This window comes from Pseudorasbora parva, chromosome 25 (assembly GCF_024679245.1).
Source record: "Pseudorasbora parva isolate DD20220531a chromosome 25, ASM2467924v1, whole genome shotgun sequence".
Classification (NCBI taxonomy): Eukaryota; Metazoa; Chordata; class Actinopteri; order Cypriniformes; family Gobionidae; genus Pseudorasbora; species Pseudorasbora parva.
The window spans coordinates 37,207,279-37,230,640 of NC_090196.1; the positions used below are offsets into that span (position 1 = coordinate 37,207,279).

Sequence of the window (23,362 nt, forward strand, 5' to 3'; positions counted from 1 at the left end):
CTGTGTCTTAATATAGCAGTGTGTTTGTGTCCTCCTATAGCAATGTGTTTGTGTCCTCCTATAGCTGTGTGTGTCCTATAGCTGTCTGTGTCTTCCTACCTATATCAGTGTGTTTGTGTCCTCCTTTAGCATTGCCTGTGTGTCCTCCTATAGCAGTGTATGTGTGTCCTCCTATAGCTGTGTGTGTCCTATAGCTGTCTGTGTCTTCCTACCTATATCAGTGTGTTTGTGTCCTCCTATAGCAGTGTCTGTGTGTCCTCCTATAGCTGTGTGTGTGTCCTCCTATAGCAGTGTCTGTGTGTCCTCCTATAGCAGTGCCTGTGTGTCCTTCTATAGCAGTGTCTGTGTGTCCTCCTATAGCTGTGTGTGTGTCCTCCTATAGCAGTGTCTGTGTGTCCTCCTATAGCTGTGTGTGTGTCCTCCTATAGCAGTGTCTGTGTGTCCTCCTATAGCTGTGTGTGTGTCCTCCTATAGCAGTGTCTGTGTGTCCTCCTATAGCTGTGTGTGTGTCCTCCTATAGCAGTGTCTGTGTGTCCTCCTATAGCTGTGTGTGTGTCCTCCTATAGCAGTGTCTGTGTGTCCTCCTATAGCAGTGTCTGTGTGTCCTCCTATAGCAGTGTCTGTGTGTCCTCCTATAGCAGTGTCTGTTTGTCCTCCTATAGCTGTCTGTGTCTTAATATAGCAGTGTGTTTGTGTCCTCCTATAGCAATGTGTTTGTGTCCTCCTATAGCTGTGTGTGTCCTATAGCTGTCTGTGTCTTCCTACCTATATCAGTGTTTGTGTCCTCCTTTAGCAGTGTGTGCGCGTGTCCTCCTATAGCAGTGTGTTTGTGTCCTCCTATAGCAGTGTGTTTGTGTCCTCCTATAGCAGTGTGTGTGTGTCCTCCTATCACTGTGTGTGTCCTCCTATAGCAGTGTGTCTGTGTGTCCTCCTAAAGCTTTATGTGTCCTCCTATTGCAGCCTGTGTGTGTGTCTCCTCCTATAGCTATGTGTTTGTGTCCTCCTATAGCAATGTGTTTGTGTCCTCCTATAGCTGTGTGTGTCTGTGAGGGACCAAGCAGTCAAGGGCAAAGAACACAGGATTTCCAACCAAAAAATTAATTTATTAAATGAAGAAAGCCAAAGTTCACAAATTAAATTACTTGAAAAACTGAATGAAAATAAAGTCAGGTCTGGGCCCAAAACAAAAGGGTACACTGAACAGAACCAAACTTAACAATAATCAAACCAAACTAAACAGAAAAAAACATGGCCTCCCCAAATGCCACACATGGGGAAATTTATACACAAAGGGCTAGTCCATTACACACACATAGGGAACAACAAACATCCATTAACCCAAGGAGAATAAATGAGACTACATGACAAAGTTGTTAATTAATTCACCAACAGGTCATAAACAAGTTAATATACACAAACAAATTTAATAACCAAAAAATAAACAAACAATCTTACACCCCCTCCCCCGGCTAATCTGCAGCATGGACTCAACCACCGGCACAAAATGGCGGCTGCTGCCGCCAGCTGGTCCTTTACTCGAACGGACCTCCACAGAAGTGCAGCGCTCTGCCCAGACAGCATCAAACCTCCGCTTTCCACATATAGGTAACTTAAACTCAAAGAAACAAATGTTAACACAATATACCACTAATAACTAGAAAGTGTGCACCCAAACTAGTCATGTATGGCATAAGTGTAAATTAGAAATAAAGTGGTGAACCTGAACCAAATCTGTGTCTGTCTTTATTATGAAATTTACAATGTGATCTGCAACAGAATATTTAATCATGAAATATACTAAAAGACCAGCAACCTAAGGTGTAAACAAACAAGAGAAAGATGCATGTCTATGTGGGTGTGGCTTAGTTACCGCCTTGCTGTGTGGCCACGTTGTCGGCCATCACACTCCCCCCCACTTCAGGAACCTCACTGACACAGCGAGAGAGGAAATCAGCCGTAGCATTATCTTTCCCTGGAACATACTGGACAACAAATCGGAAGGGCTGCATGGCCAAATACCACCGAGTAATTCTGCTATTGGTGTCCTTCATCCTCTTCAACCACTGCAGAGCCTTGTGGTCCGTTTCCACAATAAACTCTCTCCCCAGCAGATAATATTTTAGGGAATCCAGAGCCCATTTCACAGCCAAGCACTCCTTTTCGATAGTCGAATACCGCACCTCTCGCGGGAAGAGCTTACGGCTAATACAAGCCACGAGTTGTCGCCCATTGGCGTGCCCTTGCAGTAGCACGGCTCCAATGCCTCGCTCCGAAGCATCTGCTTGCACAATAAACGGTTCATTAAAGTCAGGATTGTGCAACACAGGGTCCTCACCAAGGGCAATCTGGATGTCTTGAAATGCCATCTTTGCTTCCTCTGACCACTGAAGTCGGTTGGGGCACCTTGAGCCCACCATATCTGTCAAGGCTGCTGCTCTGCCAGAGAAATTGGGAATGAAGCGGTTATAAAAGCCAGCCATACCCAGAAACGATCTTAATTCTTTCTGTGTTTGGGGTAAAGGACACTGTTGAATGACCTGGACTTTTTTTACCTGGGGTCTGACCACCCCTTTACCAATAACATAGCCCAGATATTCAATTTCAGTTCGGGCTACAGCACATTTGAGGGGATTGATGGTGAGGCCAGCTTGCTGGAGTCGCCGCAGAACTTCTTGAAGATGTTGTAGGTGCTGTTCCCACGTGTCACTGTAGATAACAATGTCATCTAAGTAGGCGGCCGTAAAAGACAAACCATGCAATATCTGGTCTATGAGCCTCTGAAAAGTGGCTGGAGCCCCATGCAGGCCAAAAGGGAGGACCCGGAAATGAAATAGCCCCCATGGGGTTCTAAAGGCAGTCAACTCTCTAGATTGAAGGGTGAGAGGAATTTGCCAATATCCTTTGGCGAGGTCAATGGTGGTTAGATACTTGCTTTGACCCAAGCGGTCAATTAGGTCGCTTATACGGGGTGTTGGATAGGAATCGAACTTAGAGACAGAGTTCAGGTATCGAAAATCAATACAAAACCGTAAGCTTCCATCTTTCTTTGGAACCAAAACCACTGGGTGGCACCACTCACTCTTAGACGGCTCAATGATTCCCAATGTCAGCATTAGATCCATCTCTTTCCTCAAGGAAACCTGTAATCGCTCAGGTATTCGATAACTCATCCTTTTGACAACAGCATCCCTTTTCAACACAATCTCATGTTCAATCAATGTTGTAGCCCCAGGGTACTCCGAAAAAAGGTCAGGGTGACAAAGTGCTCTCACCTGTGATTGGCGATCTTTTGGTAAATGTTCCAGATTGACACATTCTGCAACCGGCTGAGGCAAATATTGCTCCTCCACTTCCTCTTCTTTCATCACCTGTTTAATCATCAGAACTTGTGACTCTTTCTCAGGACGAGGAATCCACTCTTTCAGCAAATGAATATGCAATACTTTACTAGATCTGTCCAGGCCTGGTGTGGCAATTTCATAAGTGGTGGGTCCCAGCTTCCGCTGGATCTCAAATGGACCCTGCCATTTTGCCAATAGTTTGCTCTCTTGACTCGGTAACATCACCAGCACTTTCTGGCCAGGATTAAAAGACATCACAGACTCAGATTTTCCTCCTACAGGAGGCTTACCCGAGGAGTTGTACTGGGATGGATGAAAGACTTGAGGCTTGCGAGACTCTCTCCCACCCCGCCAACTCCATGGCTGGTTCCTTCCCCGGGCAGCAACGAACACATCCGCTAATGATGCCGCTTCCGCAGCAGTATCAGGGCCCCGCTCACGGATCCATACCTGAAGCTCAGGAGAGAGCATTCGAAGATACTGCTCAAGAATTATTATTTCTCCAATTTCCTCAAAAGTTTTACCTCTAGGTCGAATCCATTTCCCATACAGCTCCTTCAGCCTGGCATACAACTCATTGGGACTTTCAAACGGTTCAACATCCAGAGAACGAAATCTTTGTCGATAAGTTTCTAAATTAATGTCGTACTTTCTCAGAATAGCTGACTTGACACAATCATAATCAAGAGAGTCATCAATGTCCATAAGCACATATGCCGCTCGGGCCTTACCAGTCAGTAGGGGAATCAGGCGGAATGCCCAGTCAGCCTTAGGCCAGCAACATGCTGCAGCAATCCTCTCAAAAGTTATCAAGAAATGTTCTACGTCATCAGAGTCACTTAGTTTTTCTAATCTGGGCTCTTTAATCAAGGACTGACCTCTATCATAGTCCCCATGATGAAGTTCTCTTTCACTCCTTTTAGAAAGTGGTCGGCCAGAATCAGGGTCCCCATCCTGCATTTCCCCAGGATTTAAATTCATAGCAAGTGGATCAGGAGTGGGTGGAGTACGAGTACGAGCTTGCACCTCCATCTGAAGCAGGCCAAACTGATGCTGCAATGCCTTAAATCGTCTCTCTTGTTCCTTTTGCTCTTGGGCCCGCCCGGCCTCCCGAGCATCCATCTGGGCCATGTGGGCTCGAAACAAACTTGACAGATCTGAAAGCGTTGGCTCCCGACCTCCGGACTCCTCTGGGACAATCTCCTCACCATCCTCTATGGACTCTATCTCTCCTTCTTGTGTTTCCATTAGCACCATCCTTTGTGCCCCCTTTCTGCCAGACCGACTCATGGCTTAAATAAAACAGGGTAGAGGAAAAGGGGGGGGGGGACCCCAAAAAAAATAACTAAGAAACCTGTGTCCTCTGCTGATCCCACTTCTGACACCATATGTGAGGGACCAAGCAGTCAAGGGCAAAGAACACAGGATTTCCAACCAAAAAATTAATTTATTAAATGAAGAAAGCCAAAGTTCACAAATTAAATTACTTGAAAAACTGAATGAAAATAAAGTCAGGTCTGGGCCCAAAACAAAAGGGTACACTGAACAGAACCAAACTTAACAATAATCAAACCAAACTAAACAGAAAAAAACATGGCCTCCCCAAATGCCACACATGGGGAAATTTATACACAAAGGGCTAGTCCATTACACACACATAGGGAACAACAAACATCCATTAACCCAAGGAGAATAAATGAGACTACATGACAAAGTTGTTAATTAATTCACCAACAGGTCATAAACAAGTTAATATACACAAACAAATTTAATAACCAAAAAATAAACAAACAATCTTACACCCCCTCCCCCGGCTAATCTGCAGCATGGACTCAACCACCGGCACAAAATGGCGGCTGCTGCCGCCAGCTGGTCCTTTACTCGAACGGACCTCCACAGAAGTGCAGCGCTCTGCCCAGACAGCATCAAACCTCCGCTTTCCACATATAGGTAACTTAAACTCAAAGAAACAAATGTTAACACAATATACCACTAATAACTAGAAAGTGTGCACCCAAACTAGTCATGTATGGCATAAGTGTAAATTAGAAATAAAGTGGTGAACCTGAACCAAATCTGTGTCTGTCTTTATTATGAAATTTACAATGTGATCTGCAACAGAATATTTAATCATGAAATATACTAAAAGACCAGCAACCTAAGGTGTAAACAAACAAGAGAAAGATGCATGTCTATGTGGGTGTGGCTTAGTTACCGCCTTGCTGTGTGGCCACGTTGTCGGCCATCACAGTGTCCTATAGCTGTCTGTGTCTTCCTACCTATATCAGTGTGTTTGTGTCCTCCTTTAGCAGTGTGTGCACGTGTCCTCCTATAGCAGTGTGCGCGTGTCCTCCTATAGCAGTGTGTTTGTGTCCTCCTATAGCAGTGTGTGTGTGTGTCCTCCTAAAGCTTTATGTGTCCTCCTATTGCAGCCTGTGTGTGTGTCTCCTCCTATAGCTATGTGTGTGTGTCCTCCTATAGTTGTGTGTGTGTGTCCTCTTAAAGCAGTGTGTGTTCTCCTACAGCAGTGTGTGTCCTCATATAGCAGCCTGTGTGTGTTTCCTCCTATAGCTGTGTATGTGTTCTCCTATAGCTGTTTTTGTGGCCTCCTATAGCTGTTTGTGTCCTCCTATAGCAGTGTGTCCTCTTATAGCAGTGTGTTTGTCCTCCTATAGCAGTGTGCACATCCTCCTATAGCAGTGTGTCCTCCTATATCAGTGTGTCCTCTTATAGCAGTGTGTTTGTGTCCTCCTATAGCAGTGTGCACATCCTCCTATATCAGTGTGTCCTCTTATAGCAGTGTGTTTGTGTTCTCCTATATCTGTGTTTGTGTCCTCCTATATCTGTGTTTGTGTCCTCCTATATCAGTGTGTTTGTATCCTCCTATAGCAGCGTGTGCGTGTCCTCCTATAGCAGTGTTTGTGTCCTAATATATCTGTGTGTTTGTGTTCTCCTATAGCTGTGTTTGTGTCCTCCTATAGCAGTGTACACATCCTCCTATAGCAGTGTGTCCTCCTATAGCAGTGTGTCCTCTTATAGCAGTGTGTTTGTGTTCTCCTATAGCAGTGTGTTTGTGTCCTCCTATAGCAGTGTGTTTGTGTTCTCCTATATCAGTGTGTTTGTGTTCTCCTATAGTAGCGTGTGCGTGTCCTCCTATAGCAGTGTTTGTATCCTAATATATCTGTGTGTTTGTGTTCTCCTATAGCTGTGTTTGTGTCCTCCTATAGCAGTGTGCACATCCTCCTATAGCAGTGTGTCCTCTTATAGCAGTGTGTTTGTGTTCTCCTATAGCAGTGTGTTTGTATCCTCCTATAGCAGTGTGTGTGTGTCCTCCTATAGCAGCGTGTGCGTGTCCTCCTATAGCAGTGTTTGTGTTCTCCTATATCTGTGTTTGTGTCCTCCTATAGCTGTGTTTGTGTTCTCCTATATCTGTGTTTGTGTCCTCCTATATCAGCGTGTGCGTGTCCTCCTATAGCAGTGTTTGTGTTCTCCTATATCTGTGTTTGTGTCCTCCTATAGCTGTGTTTGTGTTCTCCTATATCTGTGTTTGTGTCCTCCTATAGCAGCGTGTGCGTGTCCTCCTATAGCAGTGTTTGTGTTCTCCTATATCTGTGTTTGTGTCCTCCTATAGCTGTGTTTGTGTTCTCCTATATCTGTGTTTGTGTCCTCCTATAGCTGTGTTTGTGTTCTCCTATATCTGTGTTTGTGTCCTCCTATAGCTGTGTTTGTGTTCTCCTATATCTGTGTTTGTGTCCTCCTATAGCAGTGTTTGTGTTCTCCTATATCTGTGTTTGTGTCCTCCTATAGCTGTGTTTGTGTTCTCCTATATCTGTGTTTGTGTCCTCCTATAGCAGTGTTTGTGTTCTCCTATATCTGTGTTTGTGTCCTCCTATAGCTGTGTTTGTGTTCTCCTATATGTGTGTTTGTGTCCTCCTATAGCTGTGTTTGTGTCCTCCTATATCTGTGTGTTTGTGTCCTCCTATAGCTGTGTTTGTGTCCTAATATATCAGTGTGTTTGTGTTCTCCTATATCTGTGTTTGTGTCCTCCTATATCAGTGTGTTTGTCTCCTCCTATAGCAGCGTGTGTGTCCTCCTACAGCAGCGTGTGTGTGTCCTCCTATAGCAGTTTTTGTGTCCTCCTATAGCAGCGTGTGCGTGTCCTCCTATAGCAGCGTGTGTGTGTCCTCCTATAGCAGTGTTTGTCTCCTCCTATAGCAGCGTGTGTGTCCTCCTACAGCAGCGTGTGTGTCCTCCTATAGCAGTTTTTGTGTCCTCCTATAGCAGCGTGTGCGTGTCCTCCTATAGCAGTGTTTGTGTCCTCCTATAGCAGCGTGTGTGTCCTCCTACAGCAGCGTGTGTGTGTCCTCCTATAGCAGTTTTTGTGTCCTCCTATAGCAGCGTGTGCGTGTCCTCCTATAGCAGTGTTTGTGTCCTCCTATATCAGTGTGTTTGTGTCCTAATATATCAGTGTGTTTGTGTTCTCCTATATCAGTGTGTTTGTGTTCTCCTATATCAGTGTGTTTGTGTTCTTCTATAGCAGTGTTTGTGTCCTCCTATATCAGTGTGTTTGTGTCCTCCTATAGCAGTGTTTGTGTCCTCCTATAGCTGTGTTTGTGTCCTAATATATCAGTGTGTTTGTGTTCTTCTATAGCAGTGTTTGTGTCCTAATATATCAGTGTGTTTGTGTTCTTCTATAGCAGTGTTTGTGTCCTCCTATAGCAGTGTGTTTGTGTCCTCCTATAGCAGTGTGTTTGTGTCCTCCTATAGCAATGTGTTTGTGTCCAAATATATCAGTGTGTTTGTGTTCTTCTATAGCAGTGTTTGTGTTCTCCTATATCTGTGTTTGTGTCCTCCTATAGCAGTGTGTTGTGTCCTCCTATAGCTGTGGTGTCCTTTGAATCTATCATTTGTTGCTAGCCAAATCGTTTTGACTGAGGGCAAAGTTGTTAAAAATTGTTCTAATCATAAATGTACATGATTACATGAAAAATGTAATGCCGATGTGTTGGACAGCATAAGCAGGAGACAGCCAGTTAGGAAACAACTTCATGAACTTTTTTTACACACAATGCAGAAATAGGCAGCATTTATGGAAGAGCCTGAGCCAACACCTGTTCCTGTTCTGACCGGCGAGAAACGAGCCTTCTCTGATGCGGATCCGGATCCAGCTGCCAAGAGGGTCAGAGTCGAGGAAGAGGAGGAGGAGAGGAAGAGGAGGGTAGGAGAGGATGAGGAAGAGGAGAGCCGAGGAGGAGAGGATGAAGAAGAGGAGGATGAGGAAGAAGAGGAGGAGGAGGAGGAGAGTTTCGCTGACATGATGAAGCACGGCCTCAGTGAGGCAGATGTGGGCATTCACAAGTTCATCAGCGAGCACAAGGGCTTCTCTGGCATCCTCAAAGAGAGGTGTGTGTGTGTGTGTGTGTGTGTGTGTGTGTGTGTGTGTGTGTGTGTGTGTGTGTGTGTGTGTGTGTGTGTGAGCACTGTAAGCACTGCCCAGTGTTTATCAATCAATGTCCTCTTGTTTTTATTCAGGTACTCAGACTTCGTGGTCCATGAGATCAATAAAGACGGGAAGATCGTTGGCTTGAATGACTTGTCTGTTCCCGTGGATGCTGAGGTGAGATCCTGGGTTACTCACTTATCAGGGCATTCACAGATTATGGTATTATTGTGGCAGGTTGGGTTAGGTTAGGTTGGGTTAGGTTAGCTTACGTAAAACCCATGGTGTTATTGTTCCAGGTTAAGGTTAGGTTAGGGTAGGTATAACCCATGGTGTTATTGTTCCAGGTTAAGGTTAGGTTAGGGTAGGTATAACCCATGGTATTATTGTTTTAGGTTAGGGTTAGGGTAGGGTAGGTATAACCCATGGTATTATTGTTTTAGGTTAGGGTTAGGGTAGGGTAGGTATAACCCATGGTATTATTGTTTTAGGTTAGGTCAGGGTTAGGGTAGGTATAACCCATGGTATTATTGTTTTAGGTTAGGGTTAGGGTAGGGTAGGTATAACCCATGGTATTATTGTTTTAGGTTAGGGTTAGGGTAGGGTAGGTATAACCCATGGTATTATTGTTTTGATTACACACCGATTCAAGAGTTCAGTGTTGGACAGATCAGTTCAGTAAAATGAATCGGTTCAAATGAGTCATTAGTTCGCGAATCGGACAAAAGTGGACGCGTTATGAGTGTCTCCAGACTATTAAAATAACGCAAAAGATTTAACATCACAGAAAACACTTCATAATGATATTTTTCAGTTTATTTGAAAGTAAGGTTTATGTGAGCTGTGTGTGCAAAACGTCTGTCAAGAGAAGTGCGTTTTTTAAGCACAATTCACATTCAGCAGTAATTCAGGGAAGATATTGTGCGACTGCGCCACGTGGAGCATGGATTCGGTCTTCCGAGCTTTTACCATTGTGTCAGTTCAGCTGATTTTGATTGATATGCGCGAGTGAGAGAGCTACGGTGATGGTTTAGAAGACAGAGAGTTAACTCAGTTAACGTGCGCCCGGTCACGCGCATTAGTAATCTACATCAATTTATAAATCACAATAACTCATCAAATAAGGCTTTGGTGGGACAAAAATTTGTTTTTGCGGCCGCCAAAAAATTTAAATGTAGGAAAAACCCTGAGAACAGCTTGAGAGGTCAATATAGCCTATTAACTTCTTTATCGCTGACATACAATGATCCGCGGGAGACACCCTTTTATTCCAACTGCAATGTTTATTATATTTTAACCCTGTGAAGATTGACTTGAGAAAAGCAGAGTCATACATCTTGTTTTAATGGACATTTTATTAAACCTTTAGATTTAAATGGCTAAATCCAGTGTGTGTGTGTGTGTGTGTTGTGTCTTGTCCAAATGTGAGATCTAGACTGAGCTTCAGGTTCTGGTTCTGTTTCAGGCTCAACTCCAGGTTCAAATTCTGGTTCTGTTTCAGGTTCTGCACAAGGTTCTGGTTCTGGTTCATGTTCTGATTGAGCTTTAGGTTCAGGTTCTGTTTCAGGGTCTCTGAGAAACTCCTTTCTGATATCGCTCCGCTATTGTCCGCCGCAGCACTGGGGGAATTGGTGATCCTCTGCCCATCTTGTCTTCTGAGAGACACTGCCACTTTGAGCGGCTCTTTTAGACCCAATCATGTTGCCAATGGACCTAATAAGCTGCAGATTGATCTTCCAGCTGTTCCTCATATGTCCATTTAACTTTACCGGCCTCATATTGCAACCTTTCCCAACTTTTTTGGAATGTGTAGCTCTCATGAAATCCGAAATGAGCCGATATTTGGCATAACATTTCAAAATGTCTCGCTTTTTTGTATATCTATATTCTATTGTGAATGAAATATAAGTTTATGAGATTTGTAAGTTATTGCAATCCTTTTTTTATTCAGAATTTGTACAGTGTCCACACTTTTTTGGAATGGGGTTAGGATAGATGGGGTTATATGGGGTTAGTATGATCATTGTAGATGATGTTATATGCCAGAGCTGTCTTGAGGAATCTTTTCTCCATGTGCCGCAGGAAGCGTCTCCGGAGCTCGATCCGGCCGAGGCTCAGACTCTGACAGAAGAGCAGAAGCAGCAGCTGACCGAGCTTCAGCTCTTCAAGAACAAAGAGGGAAATGTGGCCATCGAGGTGAGGCGCGTCAGGACACACACACCTCTGTGCCGCTAATAAATCATAACACTGCGTTCCATGCTCTTGATGTGGTGTATTCATCGTTTGATCAAGAGATTGTCATTTTTATGTGAACATCACTTTAGTGATGAATTTATCAATGAACGAGATGGCCAATGTTTCATCCTCAGGCTAAAGGCCCTTTCACACCGGACGCGTAACGAAAAAGCGAAGCGAATAAACTAATTTTTTGCGTTAAATCCATTCACATCAGCCGCAACACGAATTTGCGACGTTTCAGAGCTCCAACATTCCTAAACATTCACGGCGACAGCTGAGAAAACGCAGACACTTCATCATTCAGTGAAGAAAAGCTTTTCATTTTATTTCAGAGACCGAGAAGGTTTAGGGTGCACCCAGTCTTAAAGAACAGAGTCTGAAGGGGAGTCTGCTAACCCTAATCTTGTACAGGAGCTAAACCTTTATCATGGCTGGGTCTGCACTTACAAAGTAAAGGGACAGTTTGAGTAACAGTAGCGTTAGCATGGCATCTGATGAGACTAACACACACTTCAGGAACCAATCGATCCGGAGCAGATGTTTCCAGTTCAGTCACAATGCAAACATTTCGGTCCCACAGATGTGCTGATGGACACACGTTCACTTTCCATAATCACGGACACAAGGTTTAGGAAAAAATCAACAATTTATAAAAGGTAAAGTTATTGCTATCTGTTAACACAGCTGTACAGCTTTAACTAGAACTCCAGCTGTAATCTGAGGAACGCCACACCTGGCACAGGCTAATGTTGAGTGAATCGCTCCTGACATCAACTGGACATTTCCTCGCCTTTGTTTCCTCGTGTGTGATTTGTTGAAGCCGTTCCTGTCGCCGCTAGAGTAAAAAAAAATCGACATCAGAATGAAAAAAAATAAATGCTGTTTTTTCGCCGCAGCACAGTCGCGTTCGGTGTGGAAGCGCTCACTACACACACAGCTGATCAAAAAATAAACACATTGCGCAAATTATCTGCGCGTCAAAATGGCGTCCGGTGTGAAAGGGTCTTGATGATGACTGGTGATGTGTTTCAGGTGCAGGAGGACTCGAAGGAGAAGCGCACTCTTCTGCACCGAGCCGTGAAGACGCTTTATCCCGGCCTGGAGACCAAGACTGAGGACCGAGATGGGAAGAAGGTCATCGTGGCCTATCATGCAGCCGGCCAGAAAGCACTAGCAGGTGCGGTTTGCTGGAGAACCTGCTCTGAGCTCTCAGCCACAGTGCTCTAAAGGGTTATTTCAACCAAAAATGTAAATTCTGTCATTAATAACTTACCCTAATATTGTTGGACACCCGTCAGACCTCCGTTCATCGTCAATGACCTCAATAACGACTTGTATAGTGATGGCCGATTTCAGAACAAAGCTTCGAACCGTTATGAGTCAGTGAATCGATTCATGATTCGGATCGCGAGTCAAACTGCTGAAATCATGTGACTTTGGTGATCCGAATCATGAATCGATTTACTGACTCATAACGGTTTGAATCATGAATCGATTCACTGACTCATAACGGTTCGAAGCTTTGTTCTGAAATCGGCCATCACTATATAAGTCGTTATTTAGTGTTTTTGCGCACTAACTCTATTCTGGCCTCTTCATCACTGATTGTAGAGCCGCTGTAGTGAGATGGGCTTTGTAACGACGTCTTTAGTGCCTTTATGGGTCTTGAGAGAGGAAATGACATTGGTGTCAATGAAGGCCTTTCTGAGCCATCGGATTTCAACACTAATATCTTCATCTGTGTGTGAAGATGAGCGGAGGTCTGACGGCTGGCCAACCACAGGAGGAATTAATCACACAGTTTACATTTCTGGCTGATCTAGCCCTTTAAGCCTTGTTTATACTCGAGCCCGTTAATACTCGATGCGCTCGCCGTTATATTCTTAGAAACGTCAGAGGATGACTCTGTGTAATCGTTCTATAAACCATCAGGAAACATCGGTGAAAAGAAGTTTTGTACAGGACATTACATCAAAATGTATATACAACTAAATTAAAGGGTCAGTTCCCCCAAAAATGAAACCTCTGTCATTAACTCCTCTCCCTAATGTCGCTCCACACCCGTCAGACCTCCGCTCATCTTCACACACAGTTTAAGATATTTTATATTTAGTCTGAGAGTTATTCTGTTCCTTCAATGAAAGTGAATGCACACTATACTGTAGCGTATTGATTGATGATTCGGATCACAATGTCTCGTGATTTCAGCAGTTTGACACGTGATCCGAATCATGAATCGATTCACTGACTCATAACCGTTTGAATCTTTATCTGAGGATTGAACACAAACGCGGAAGAGAAGCCAATGCTGAATAAAGTCGTAGTTTTTGTTATTTTTGGACCCAAATGTATTTTGGATGCTTCAAGAGACTCTAATTAACCCACTGATGTCTCATATGGACTACTGTGATGATGTTTTTATTCCCTTTCTGGACATGGACAGTATAGTGTGCATACACTTGCATACGCTCTCGGACTAAATATAAAATATCTTAAACTGTGTGTGAAGATGAACGGAGGTCTTACGGGTGTGGAGCGACATTAGGGGGAGGAGTTAATGACACATTTCATTATTGGGGGAACTAACCCTTTAAAAGGGCTTTTTTTTGCTATTGTTGGCTCGTTTTGTAAATATAAGCAACTGATTTAGACGTGCAAACTGTGCCGGTCACTCTCAGCCAGATTCGCCTGAACTCGTGGCTCTTCGCTTGCAGAATGGGGTCTCGCACTTTTGATGGCATTTTTGCAGCGTGCTCGTGCGGCCGCGTCGGGTATAAACAAGGCTTTAGTGTGCATGCGTGCATGTTAACGCCACTGATGTGTGCATGTGAGGAGAAGAATCAGTGATGATGCTCCATATCAGATCCGTTCTGTTCCTGTTCAGTGCGTAAGCAATCAGCTGTTTGGTGCTTCATTCAGTGTAGCTTCACAAACCGAATCTTCTCAAGAAGTTGAATGGAAACGGAACGGTGAATCGCACTCATCCGCGCATGCTAACTGTCCGTGTTGGGGAAACTCATTACAAGTAACTTCAGTTACCTAATCAGATTACTTTTTCAAGTAACTAGTAAAGTAATGCATTACTTTTAAAAACAAAATATCTGAGTTACTTTTTCAAATAAGTAACGCAAGTTGCTTTATTTTCCCATTTATTGACTGACCGTTCTCTGGTCCTAATGTTGAGACAAACCGTAAGCGTGGAGTCGCTGCGTGTAAACATGAGGGTTACTGTGGATCTACGCCCAATGGGAGCGTGCATTTACTAAATCTCAATCTCAAATCTCAAAATAAACGATTCAGTTTTCCTTACAATTAATCAAATCTGTAAAATGCTAAATCAGAATACTATGCAAACCTCCAATAATTAAATATGTTAAATCAAATATTTGTATGCATTCAATCTCACTTTATTGACCAAAAATGTACTTGCTGCTGACCTTTAATGAGTCCGATTTATTTATTTATTGGTGAAGTAAGTGTTATCTCAGGCTTATTATCTACTTTTGGTGTAAAAAAGATTGTCATTTGCTCAAAAATATTACTAATGCCCAGTCGAAGTAACAAAACGCAAAAGAAATGTACCACATTACTTTTCTTAAAAAGTAACTAAGTAATGTAATTAGTTAATTTTTAAGGGAGTAATGCAATATTGTAATGCGTTACTTTTCAAAGTAACTTTCCCCAACACTGCTAACTTCATCCGTGTGTGTGTTGGCGTCCTAACGCTCTCTTATTCTCCCAACGCTCCTCTCTCTGGATAGAGGTGCGACCCGCCGCAGGTAAGCCCAATCCCACATCATTTAAAGATGGCAGGAAATCTTCCCCTTAAATTATCAATATCCGTATATATCAATCCAGGGGTCCGTTCTTCGTACCTCGCTTAAGACACCCAATTCCTAAACTGGCCACTAGGGACCGGCTCCAGAAGGAGCTGAATCTCAATAAGCCCCATGTTAATATTCCCAACCTTACAGCAGAAAAAAACATGTTTACAGTCTGGGACAAATTGTGGTTTTGGTCTATAAGGCTAATTTTGCCCTTCATGACGACTGTGAGGGGGTGAATTATTTTATAACTCATTCGTTTATGTTATCTAAAGTTAAACTTAACTTAAAGTTCTTTATAATTAAGGGCGTGGTTACTTTGAGTGACAGGTAGATAGCCATTTATCCGCCGTCCACAGTCATTGCGTCACCTAAGCTCCGCCCACACCCTTCAGCCCCACCCACATCCATTAGCCCCGCCCACATCCCGCCGTTTGCCCCTTTTCTTTGCCCGTTATCCGGGCGTGACTCGCGATGATGCGCTTCGAAGATGGCGACGCCCAGCTCGGCTCTACTTTACGCTTCAGAACGGCTCATCAGAGTCCTATGGGTGTCATCACGGACACTACGGCCATATTAATACTCCTGCGATTATTTAACCGATCCCAGATCTTCTGATTGGGAAAACTGATCTCTGAATAATTTGGTTCTTCAAACGAGTTTTCGGATTGGATTAAAATATCTGGATGAACTTATCTCAGCTCACCGCACGTTCTTGTCTTCCGTATTTGTATATTTGGAAATGTATTTGGTATTAATGTAATCTTACACTCAATGGACCGAAAACTAGCTAACGCTAGAAGAGCTGCTGACAGTGCATAACATTTGTGGATAAATAATGTTAGAGCAATACTTTATTTTAATAAAGATTAGCGTATGACTTCCATAAACACCGCATCCGTAGGGGCGGCCATTGTTGCTAACGCTAGAAAAGCTGATAACATCACATTTCGATTAAAATTTGGTTAGGGTTAGGGTTAGGGTTAGATATTCAACTAAATATCGAAATAATATTAATGAATGAGATCTTATTTAATTCTATAAACTATAATACTGATCTGCCAACATTGTCTCTCTCTGATAAATTAAAATAAGCTGATAACATCACTGTTTACTCCAGAACGACTGTACAGCCAAATCTAATTCTGCTGCAGTATTGTCCTGTTTAACACTGAAGCTGCTCTGACACAATCGCCGCTGGAGAAGAGCGATAGAAATAAAGATGGGTTAACTTGCATAACATTTGTGGATAAATAATGTTAGAGCAATACCTTATTTTAATAAAGATTAATGTATGACTTCCATAAACACCGCATCCATAGAGGCGGCCATTGTTGTTTCGCGGGCTGTGACGTCAGAACTCGTAACTGGGAGAACATCGATCTAGCGCTACAACAGCAGACCACTCCCGTTCTTTAGTTCGTTTAGTTTAGTTTACCTCGCATGTGTAGCATAGCTGCCTTCCCAAAATGGTAGCAACCTTCAGCTACTTTTCCGGTTGGTTTCCTGGCTCACGTCACCACAGGCCAAGGTCTTTTCTGTTGATCATGTCATGTTGGAGCACGTTGGTTTAATACAGGGCAACCGCAACCTCAGCATACATCTGATATCTAAACGTGTCTTATGCGAATTTATTTTACATTAAATTCAATAATAAAACCTTCTCGACGGGTCGCCTGCAACGCGGCATTAGTCTGTGTTTGCTGATTGAGCCTAACTCTTAATCGTCCCTTAAGTAGGGTTAGGGTTAGAGCCCAAATGTTACCGAGCGATTGCGTGAGGAAATACACTTAACTTTATTGATGTGATGACCCATGGGTGTCCAGTGCTGCTCGTGGAGGGCCGCTGTCCCCAATGAAGCGCAGCTGATCGGGGTCTCGCTGGGCAGACCGTCAGCCGCTGCTGAGGCCAGCTGCAGTTTGGACAGCCCTGTGATATCTATCAGATATTTATTCCTCAACTATGCATTTATGCTGTTTTTGTTTATATTTGTTTATCTATTTACTGAACAAATACTTTACTACGCCATAAACTGACTCATTAAACATCTCTTTAGTAATGATCTTAAAGGGCTTGAGAAGTTTAACTCTTTCCCCTCCAGCCTTTAAGTTGCCAGCCACCGCCCGGGTTTTGATCATTCTCACCAGCATTTAATAGTACATAGAATATTTAGTTTTATGAATATCTGAGCATGCAGTATATGAGAAGAAAGAGCTGACCCTCTTCTTTTAAACACACACAAACACATTTTTAACACGAGGAAGCGTTACAGCTCTGCGTGACGGGATATGGCGTCGGGTTATATTGATTATTGATATTGAATTATTCTGTGACTTTAACAGATGCTCTGCTGATAACCGGCTCAGCTGTAGATATAATCGCCGCTCCAGCAGCTCCGACAGGGGGTTATTTAGCTTTGGTGGGAAATGTTTTCTTCAGTAAACGATTAATAAAAGCTCAGTCTGTGCTCCTCCTTTATCCACTGTCCTCTCTTCCTCTCCTCCTTTATCCACTGTCTTCTCTTCCTCTCCTCCTTTATCCACTGTCTTCTCTTCCTCTCCTCCTTTATCCACTGTCTTCTCTTCCTCTCCTCCTTTATCCACTGTCCTCTCTTCCTCTCCTCCTCTATCCACTGTCTTCTCTTCCTCTCCTCCTTTATCCACTGTCTTCTCTTCCTCTCCTCCTTTATCCACTGTCTTCTCTTCCTCTCCTCCTTTATCCACTGTCTTCTCTTCCTCTCCTCCTTTATCCACTGTCTTCTCTTCCTCTCCTCCTTTATCCACTGTCCTCTCTTCCTCTCCTCCTTTATCCACTGTCTTCTCTTCCTCTCCTCCTTTATCCACTGTCCTCTCTTCCTCTCCTCCTTTATCCACTGTCTTCTCTTCCTCTCCTCCTTTATCCACTGTCTTCTCTTCCTCTCCTCCTTTATCCGCTGTCTTCTCTTCCTCTCCTCCTTTATCCACTGTCTTCTCTTCCTCTCCTCCTCTATCCACTGTCTTCTCTTCCTCTCCTCCTTTATCCGCTGTCTTCCCTTCCTCTCCTCCTTTATCCACTGTCTTCTCTTCCTCTCCTCCTTTATCCACTGTCTTCTCTTCCTCTCCTCCTTTATCCGCTGTCTTCCCTTCCTCTCCTCCTTTATCCACTGTCTTCTCTTCCTCTCCTCCTTTATCCGCTGTCTTCTCTTCCTCTCCTCCTTTATCCGCTGTCTTCTCTTCCTCTCCTCCTTTATCCACTGTCTTCTCTTCCTCTCCTCCTTTATCCACTGTCTTCTCTTCCTCTCCTCCTTTATCCACTGTCTTCTCTTCCTCTCCTCCTTTATCCGCTGTCTTCTCTTCCTCTCCTCCTTTATCCGCTGTCTTCTCTTCCTCTCCTCCTTTATCCACTGTCCTCTCTTCCTCTCCTCCTTTATCCACTGTCCTCTCTTCCTCTCCTCCTTTATCCACTGTCTTCTCTTCCTCTCCTCCTTTATCCGCTGTCTTCCCTTCCTCTCCTCCTTTATCCACTGTCCTCTCTTCCTCTCCTCCTTTATCCACTGTCTTCTCTTCCTCTCCTCCTTTATCCGCTGTCTTCTCTTCCTCTCCTCCTTTATCCGCTGTCTTCTCTTCCTCTCCTCCTTTATCCACTGTCTTCTCTTCCTCTCCTCCTTTATCCACTGTCTTCTCTTCCTCTCCTCCTTTATCCACTGTCTTCTCTTCCTCTCCTCCTTTATCCGCTGTCTTCTCTTCCTCTCCTCCTTTATCCGCTGTCTTCTCTTCCTCTCCTCCTTTATCCACTGTCCTCTCTTCCTCTCCTCCTTTATCCACTGTCCTCTCTTCCTCTCCTCCTTTATCCACTGTCTTCTCTTCCTCTCCTCCTTTATCCGCTGTCTTCCCTTCCTCTCCTCCTTTATCCACTGTCCTCTCTTCCTCTCCTCCTTTATCCACTGTCTTCTCTTCCTCTCCTCCTTTATCCGCTGTCTTCCCTTCCTCTCCTCCTTTATCCACTGTCTTCTCTTCCTCTCCTCCTTTATCCACTGTCCTCTCTTCCTCTCCTCCTTTATCCACTGTCTTCCCTTCCTCTCCTCCTTTATCCACTGTCTTCTCTTCCTCTCCTCCTTTATCCACTGTCTTCTCTTCCTCTCCTCCTTTATCCGCTGTCTTCTCTTCCTCTCCTCCTTTATCCGCTGTCTTCTCTTCCTCTCCTCCTTTATCCGCTGTCTTCTCTTCCTCTCCTCCTTTATCCGCTGTCTTCTCTTCCTCTCCTCCTTTATCCACTGTCTTCTCTTCCTCTCCTCCTTTATCCACTGTCTTCTCTTCCTCTCCTCCTTTATCCGCTGTCTTCTCTTCCTCTCCTCCTTTATCCACTGTCTTCTCTTCCTCTCCTCCTTTATCCACTGTCCTCTCTTCCTCTCCTCCTTTATCCACTGTCTTCTCTTCCTCTCCTCCTTTATCCACTGTCTTCTCTTCCTCTCCTCCTTTATCCACTGTCCTCTCTTCCTCTCCTCCTTTATCCACTGTCTTCTCTTCCTCTCCTCCTTTATCCACTGTCTTCTCTTCCTCTCCTCCTTTATCCGCTGTCTTCCCTTCCTCTCCTCCTTTATCCGCTGTCTTCTCTTCCTCTCCTCCTCTATCCACTGTCTTCTCTTCCTCTCCTCCTCTATCCACTGTCTTCTCTTCCTCTCCTCCTTTATCCACTGTCTTCTCTTCCTCTCCTCCTTTATCCACTGTCTTCTCTTCCTCTCCTCCTTTATCCACTGTCTTCTCTTCCTCTCCTCCTCTATCCACTGTCTTCTCTTACTCTCCTCCTTTATCCGCTGTCTTCTCTTCCTCTCCTCCTTTATCCACTGTCCTCTCTTCCTCTCCTCCTTTATCCACTGTCTTCTCTTCCTCTCCTCCTTTATCCGCTGTCTTCTCTTCCTCTCCTCCTTTATCCACTGTCTTCTCTTCCTCTCCTCCTTTATCCGCTGTCTTCTCTTCCTCTCCTCCTTTATCCACTGTCCTCTCTTCCTCTCCTCCTTTATCCACTGTCCTCTCTTCCTCTCCTCCTTTATCCACTGTCTTCTCTTCCTCTCCTCCTCTATCCACTGTCTTCTCTTCCTCTCCTCCTTTATCCACTGTCTTCTCTTCCTCTCCTCCTTTATCCGCTGTCTTCTCTTCCTCTCCTCCTTTATCCACTGTCTTCTCTTCCTCTCCTCCTTTATCCGCTGTCTTCTCTTCCTCTCCTCCTTTATCCACTGTCTTCTCTTCCTCTCCTCCTTTATCCGCTGTCTTCTCTTCCTCTCCTCCTTTATCCACTGTCTTCTCTTCCTCTCCTCCTTTATCCACTGTCCTCTCTTCCTCTCCTCCTTTATCCACTGTCCTCTCTTCCTCTCCTCCTTTATCCACTGTCTTCTCTTCCTCTCCTCCTCTATCCACTGTCTTCTCTTCCTCTCCTCCTTTATCCGCTGTCTTCTCTTCCTCTCCTCCTTTATCCACTGTCTTCTCTTCCTCTCCTCCTTTATCCACTGTCTTCTCTTCCTCTCCTCCTTTATCCACTGTCTTCTCTTCCTCTCCTCCTTTATCCACTGTCTTCTCTTCCTCTCCTCCTTTATCCACTGTCTTCTCTTCCTCTCCTCCTCTATCCACTGTCTTCTCTTACTCTCCTCCTTTATCCACTGTCTTCTCTTCCTCTCCTCCTTTATCCACTGTCTTCTCTTCCTCTCCTCCTCTATCCACTGTCTTCTCTTCCTCTCCTCCTCTATCCGCTGTCTTCTCTTCCTCTCCTCCTTTATCCACTGTCTTCTCTTCCTCTCCTCCTTTATCCACTGTCTTCTCTTCCTCTCCTCCTTTATCCACTGTCTTCTCTTCCTCTCCTCCTTTATCCGCTGTCTTCTCTTCCTCTCCTCCTTTATCCACTGTCTTCTCTTCCTCTCCTCCTTTATCCGCTGTCTTCTCTTCCTCTCCTCCTTTATCCACTGTCTTCTCTTCCTCTCCTCCTTTATCCGCTGTCTTCTCTTCCTCTCCTCCTTTATCCACTGTCTTCTCTTCCTCTCCTCCTTTATCCACTGTCTTCTCTTCCTCTCCTCCTTTATCCGCTGTCTTCTCTTCCTCTCCTCCTCTATCCGCTGTCTTCTCTTCCTCTCCTCCTTTATCCACTGTCCTCTCTTCCTCTCCTCCTTTATCCACTGTCTTCTCTTCCTCTCCTCCTTTATCCACTGTCTTCTCTTCCTCTCCTCCTTTATCCGCTGTCTTCTCTTCCTCTCCTCCTTTATCCACTGTCTTCTCTTCCTCTCCTCCTCTATCCACTGTCTTCTCTTCCTCTCCTCCTTTATCCGCTGTCTTCTCTTCCTCTCCTCCTTTATCCACTGTCTTCTCTTCCTCTCCTCCTCTATCCACTGTCTTCTCTTCCTCTCCTCCTTTATCCACTGTCTTCTCTTCCTCTCCTCCTTTATCCACTGTCTTCTCTTCCTCTCCTCCTTTATCCGCTGTCTTCTCTTCCTCTCCTCCTCTATCCGCTGTCTTCTCTTCCTCTCCTCCTTTATCCGCTGTCTTCTCTTCCTCTCCTCCTTTATCCGCTGTCTTCTCTTCCTCTCCTCCTCTATCCGCTGTCTTCTCTTCCTCTCCTCCTTTATCCGCTGTCTTCTCTTCCTCTCCTCCTCTATCCGCTGTCTTCTCTTCCTCTCCTCCTTTATCCGCTGTCTTCTCTTCCTCTCCTCCTTTATCCACTGTCTTCTCTTCCTCTCCTCCTCTATCCACTGTCTTCTCTTCCTCTCCTCCTTTATCCGCTGTCTTCTCTTCCTCTCCTCCTTTATCCACTGTCTTCTCTTCCTCTCCTCCTTTATCCGCTGTCTTCTCTTCCTCTCCTCCTTTATCCACTGTCTTCTCTTCCTCTCCTCCTTTATCCGCTGTCTTCTCTTCCTCTCCTCCTTTATCCGCTGTCTTCTCTTCCTCTCCTCCTCTATCCGCTGTCTTCTCTTCCTCTCCTCCTCTATCCACTCTTCCCTTCCTCTCCTCCTTTATCCACTGTCTTCTCTTCCTCTCCTCCTTTACCCACTGTCTTCTCTTCCTCTCCTCCTTTATCCACTGTCTTCTCTTCCTCTCCTCCTCTATCCACTGTCTTCTCTTCCTCTCCTCCTTTATCCACTGTCTTCTCTTCCTCTCCTCCTTTATCCACTGTCTTCTCTTCCTCTCCTCCTTTATCCACTGTCCTCTCTTCCTCTCCTCCTTTATCCACTGTCTTCTCTTCCTCTCCTCCTCTATCCGCTGTCTTCTCTTCCTCTCCTCCTTTATCCGCTGTCTTCTCTTCCTCTCCTCCTCTATCCGCTGTCTTCTCTTCCTCTCCTCCTCTATCCACTCTTCCCTTCCTCTCCTCCTTTATCCACTGTCTTCTCTTCCTCTCCTCCTTTATCCACTGTCTTCTCTTCCTCTCCTCCTTTATCCACTGTCTTCTCTTCCTCTCCTCCTTTATCCGCTGTCTTCTCTTCCTCTCCTCCTTTATCCACTGTCTTCTCTTCCTCTCCTCCTTTATCCGCTGTCCTCTCTTCCTCTCCTCCTTTATCCACTGTCTTCTCTTCCTCTCCTCCTTTATCCACTGTCTTCTCTTCCTCTCCTCCTTTATCCACTGTCCTCTCTTCCTCTCCTCCTTTATCCACTGTCTTCTCTTCCTCTCCTCCTTTATCCACTGTCCTCTCTTCCTCTCCTCCTTTATCCACTGTCTTCTCTTCCTCTCCTCCTTTATCCACTGTCTTCTCTTCCTCTCCTCCTTTATCCGCTGTCTTCTCTTCCTCTCCTCCTTTATCCACTGTCTTCTCTTCCTCTCCTCCTCTATCCACTGTCTTCTCTTCCTCTCCTCCTTTATCCGCTGTCTTCTCTTCCTCTCCTCCTTTATCCACTGTCTTCTCTTCCTCTCCTCCTCTATCCACTGTCTTCTCTTCCTCTCCTCCTTTATCCACTGTCTTCTCTTCCTCTCCTCCTTTATCCACTGTCTTCTCTTCCTCTCCTCCTTTATCCGCTGTCTTCTCTTCCTCTCCTCCTTTATCCGCTGTCTTCTCTTCCTCTCCTCCTTTATCCACTGTCTTCTCTTCCTCTCCTCCTCTATCCACTGTCTTCTCTTCCTCTCCTCCTTTATCCACTGTCTTCTCTTCCTCTCCTCCTTTATCCACTGTCTTCTCTTCCTCTCCTCCTCTATCCACTGTCTTCTCTTCCTCTCCTCCTTTATCCGCTGTCTTCTCTTCCTCTCCTCCTTTATCCACTGTCTTCTCTTCCTCTCCTCCTCTATCCACTGTCTTCTCTTCCTCTCCTCCTTTATCCACTGTCTTCTCTTCCTCTCCTCCTTTATCCACTGTCTTCTCTTCCTCTCCTCCTTTATCCGCTGTCTTCTCTTCCTCTCCTCCTCTATCCGCTGTCTTCTCTTCCTCTCCTCCTTTATCCGCTGTCTTCTCTTCCTCTCCTCCTTTATCCGCTGTCTTCTCTTCCTCTCCTCCTTTATCCACTGTCTTCTCTTCCTCTCCTCCTTTATCCGCTGTCTTCTCTTCCTCTCCTCCTTTATCCACTGTCTTCTCT

At 44.8% G+C, this 23,362-nt stretch overlaps 1 protein-coding gene across 5 annotated transcripts in view; it reads left to right on the forward strand.

The window, feature by feature from the left end:
* pus7 (pseudouridine synthase 7) overlaps positions 1–23,362 on the forward strand; it is a 39,047-nt gene that overhangs the window by 4,486 nt on the left and 11,199 nt on the right. For 4 of the 5 annotated variants that reach the window (XR_010901577.1, XM_067436473.1, XM_067436474.1 and 1 more), the window contains exons 2-6: positions 8,416–8,744; positions 8,874–8,958; positions 10,864–10,977; positions 12,052–12,196; positions 14,781–14,798. Coding sequence is in view for 4 of the 5 variants with exons in the window: in XM_067436473.1 (XP_067292574.1) it covers positions 8,431–8,744; positions 8,874–8,958; positions 10,864–10,977; positions 12,052–12,196; positions 14,781–14,798 (676 nt within the window). In the remaining variant the exon portion in view is untranslated. The remainder of the gene's footprint in view (positions 1–8,415; positions 8,745–8,873; positions 8,959–10,863; positions 10,978–12,051; positions 12,197–14,780; positions 14,799–23,362) is intronic. The other variant, XM_067436476.1, reaches the window with a different exon arrangement.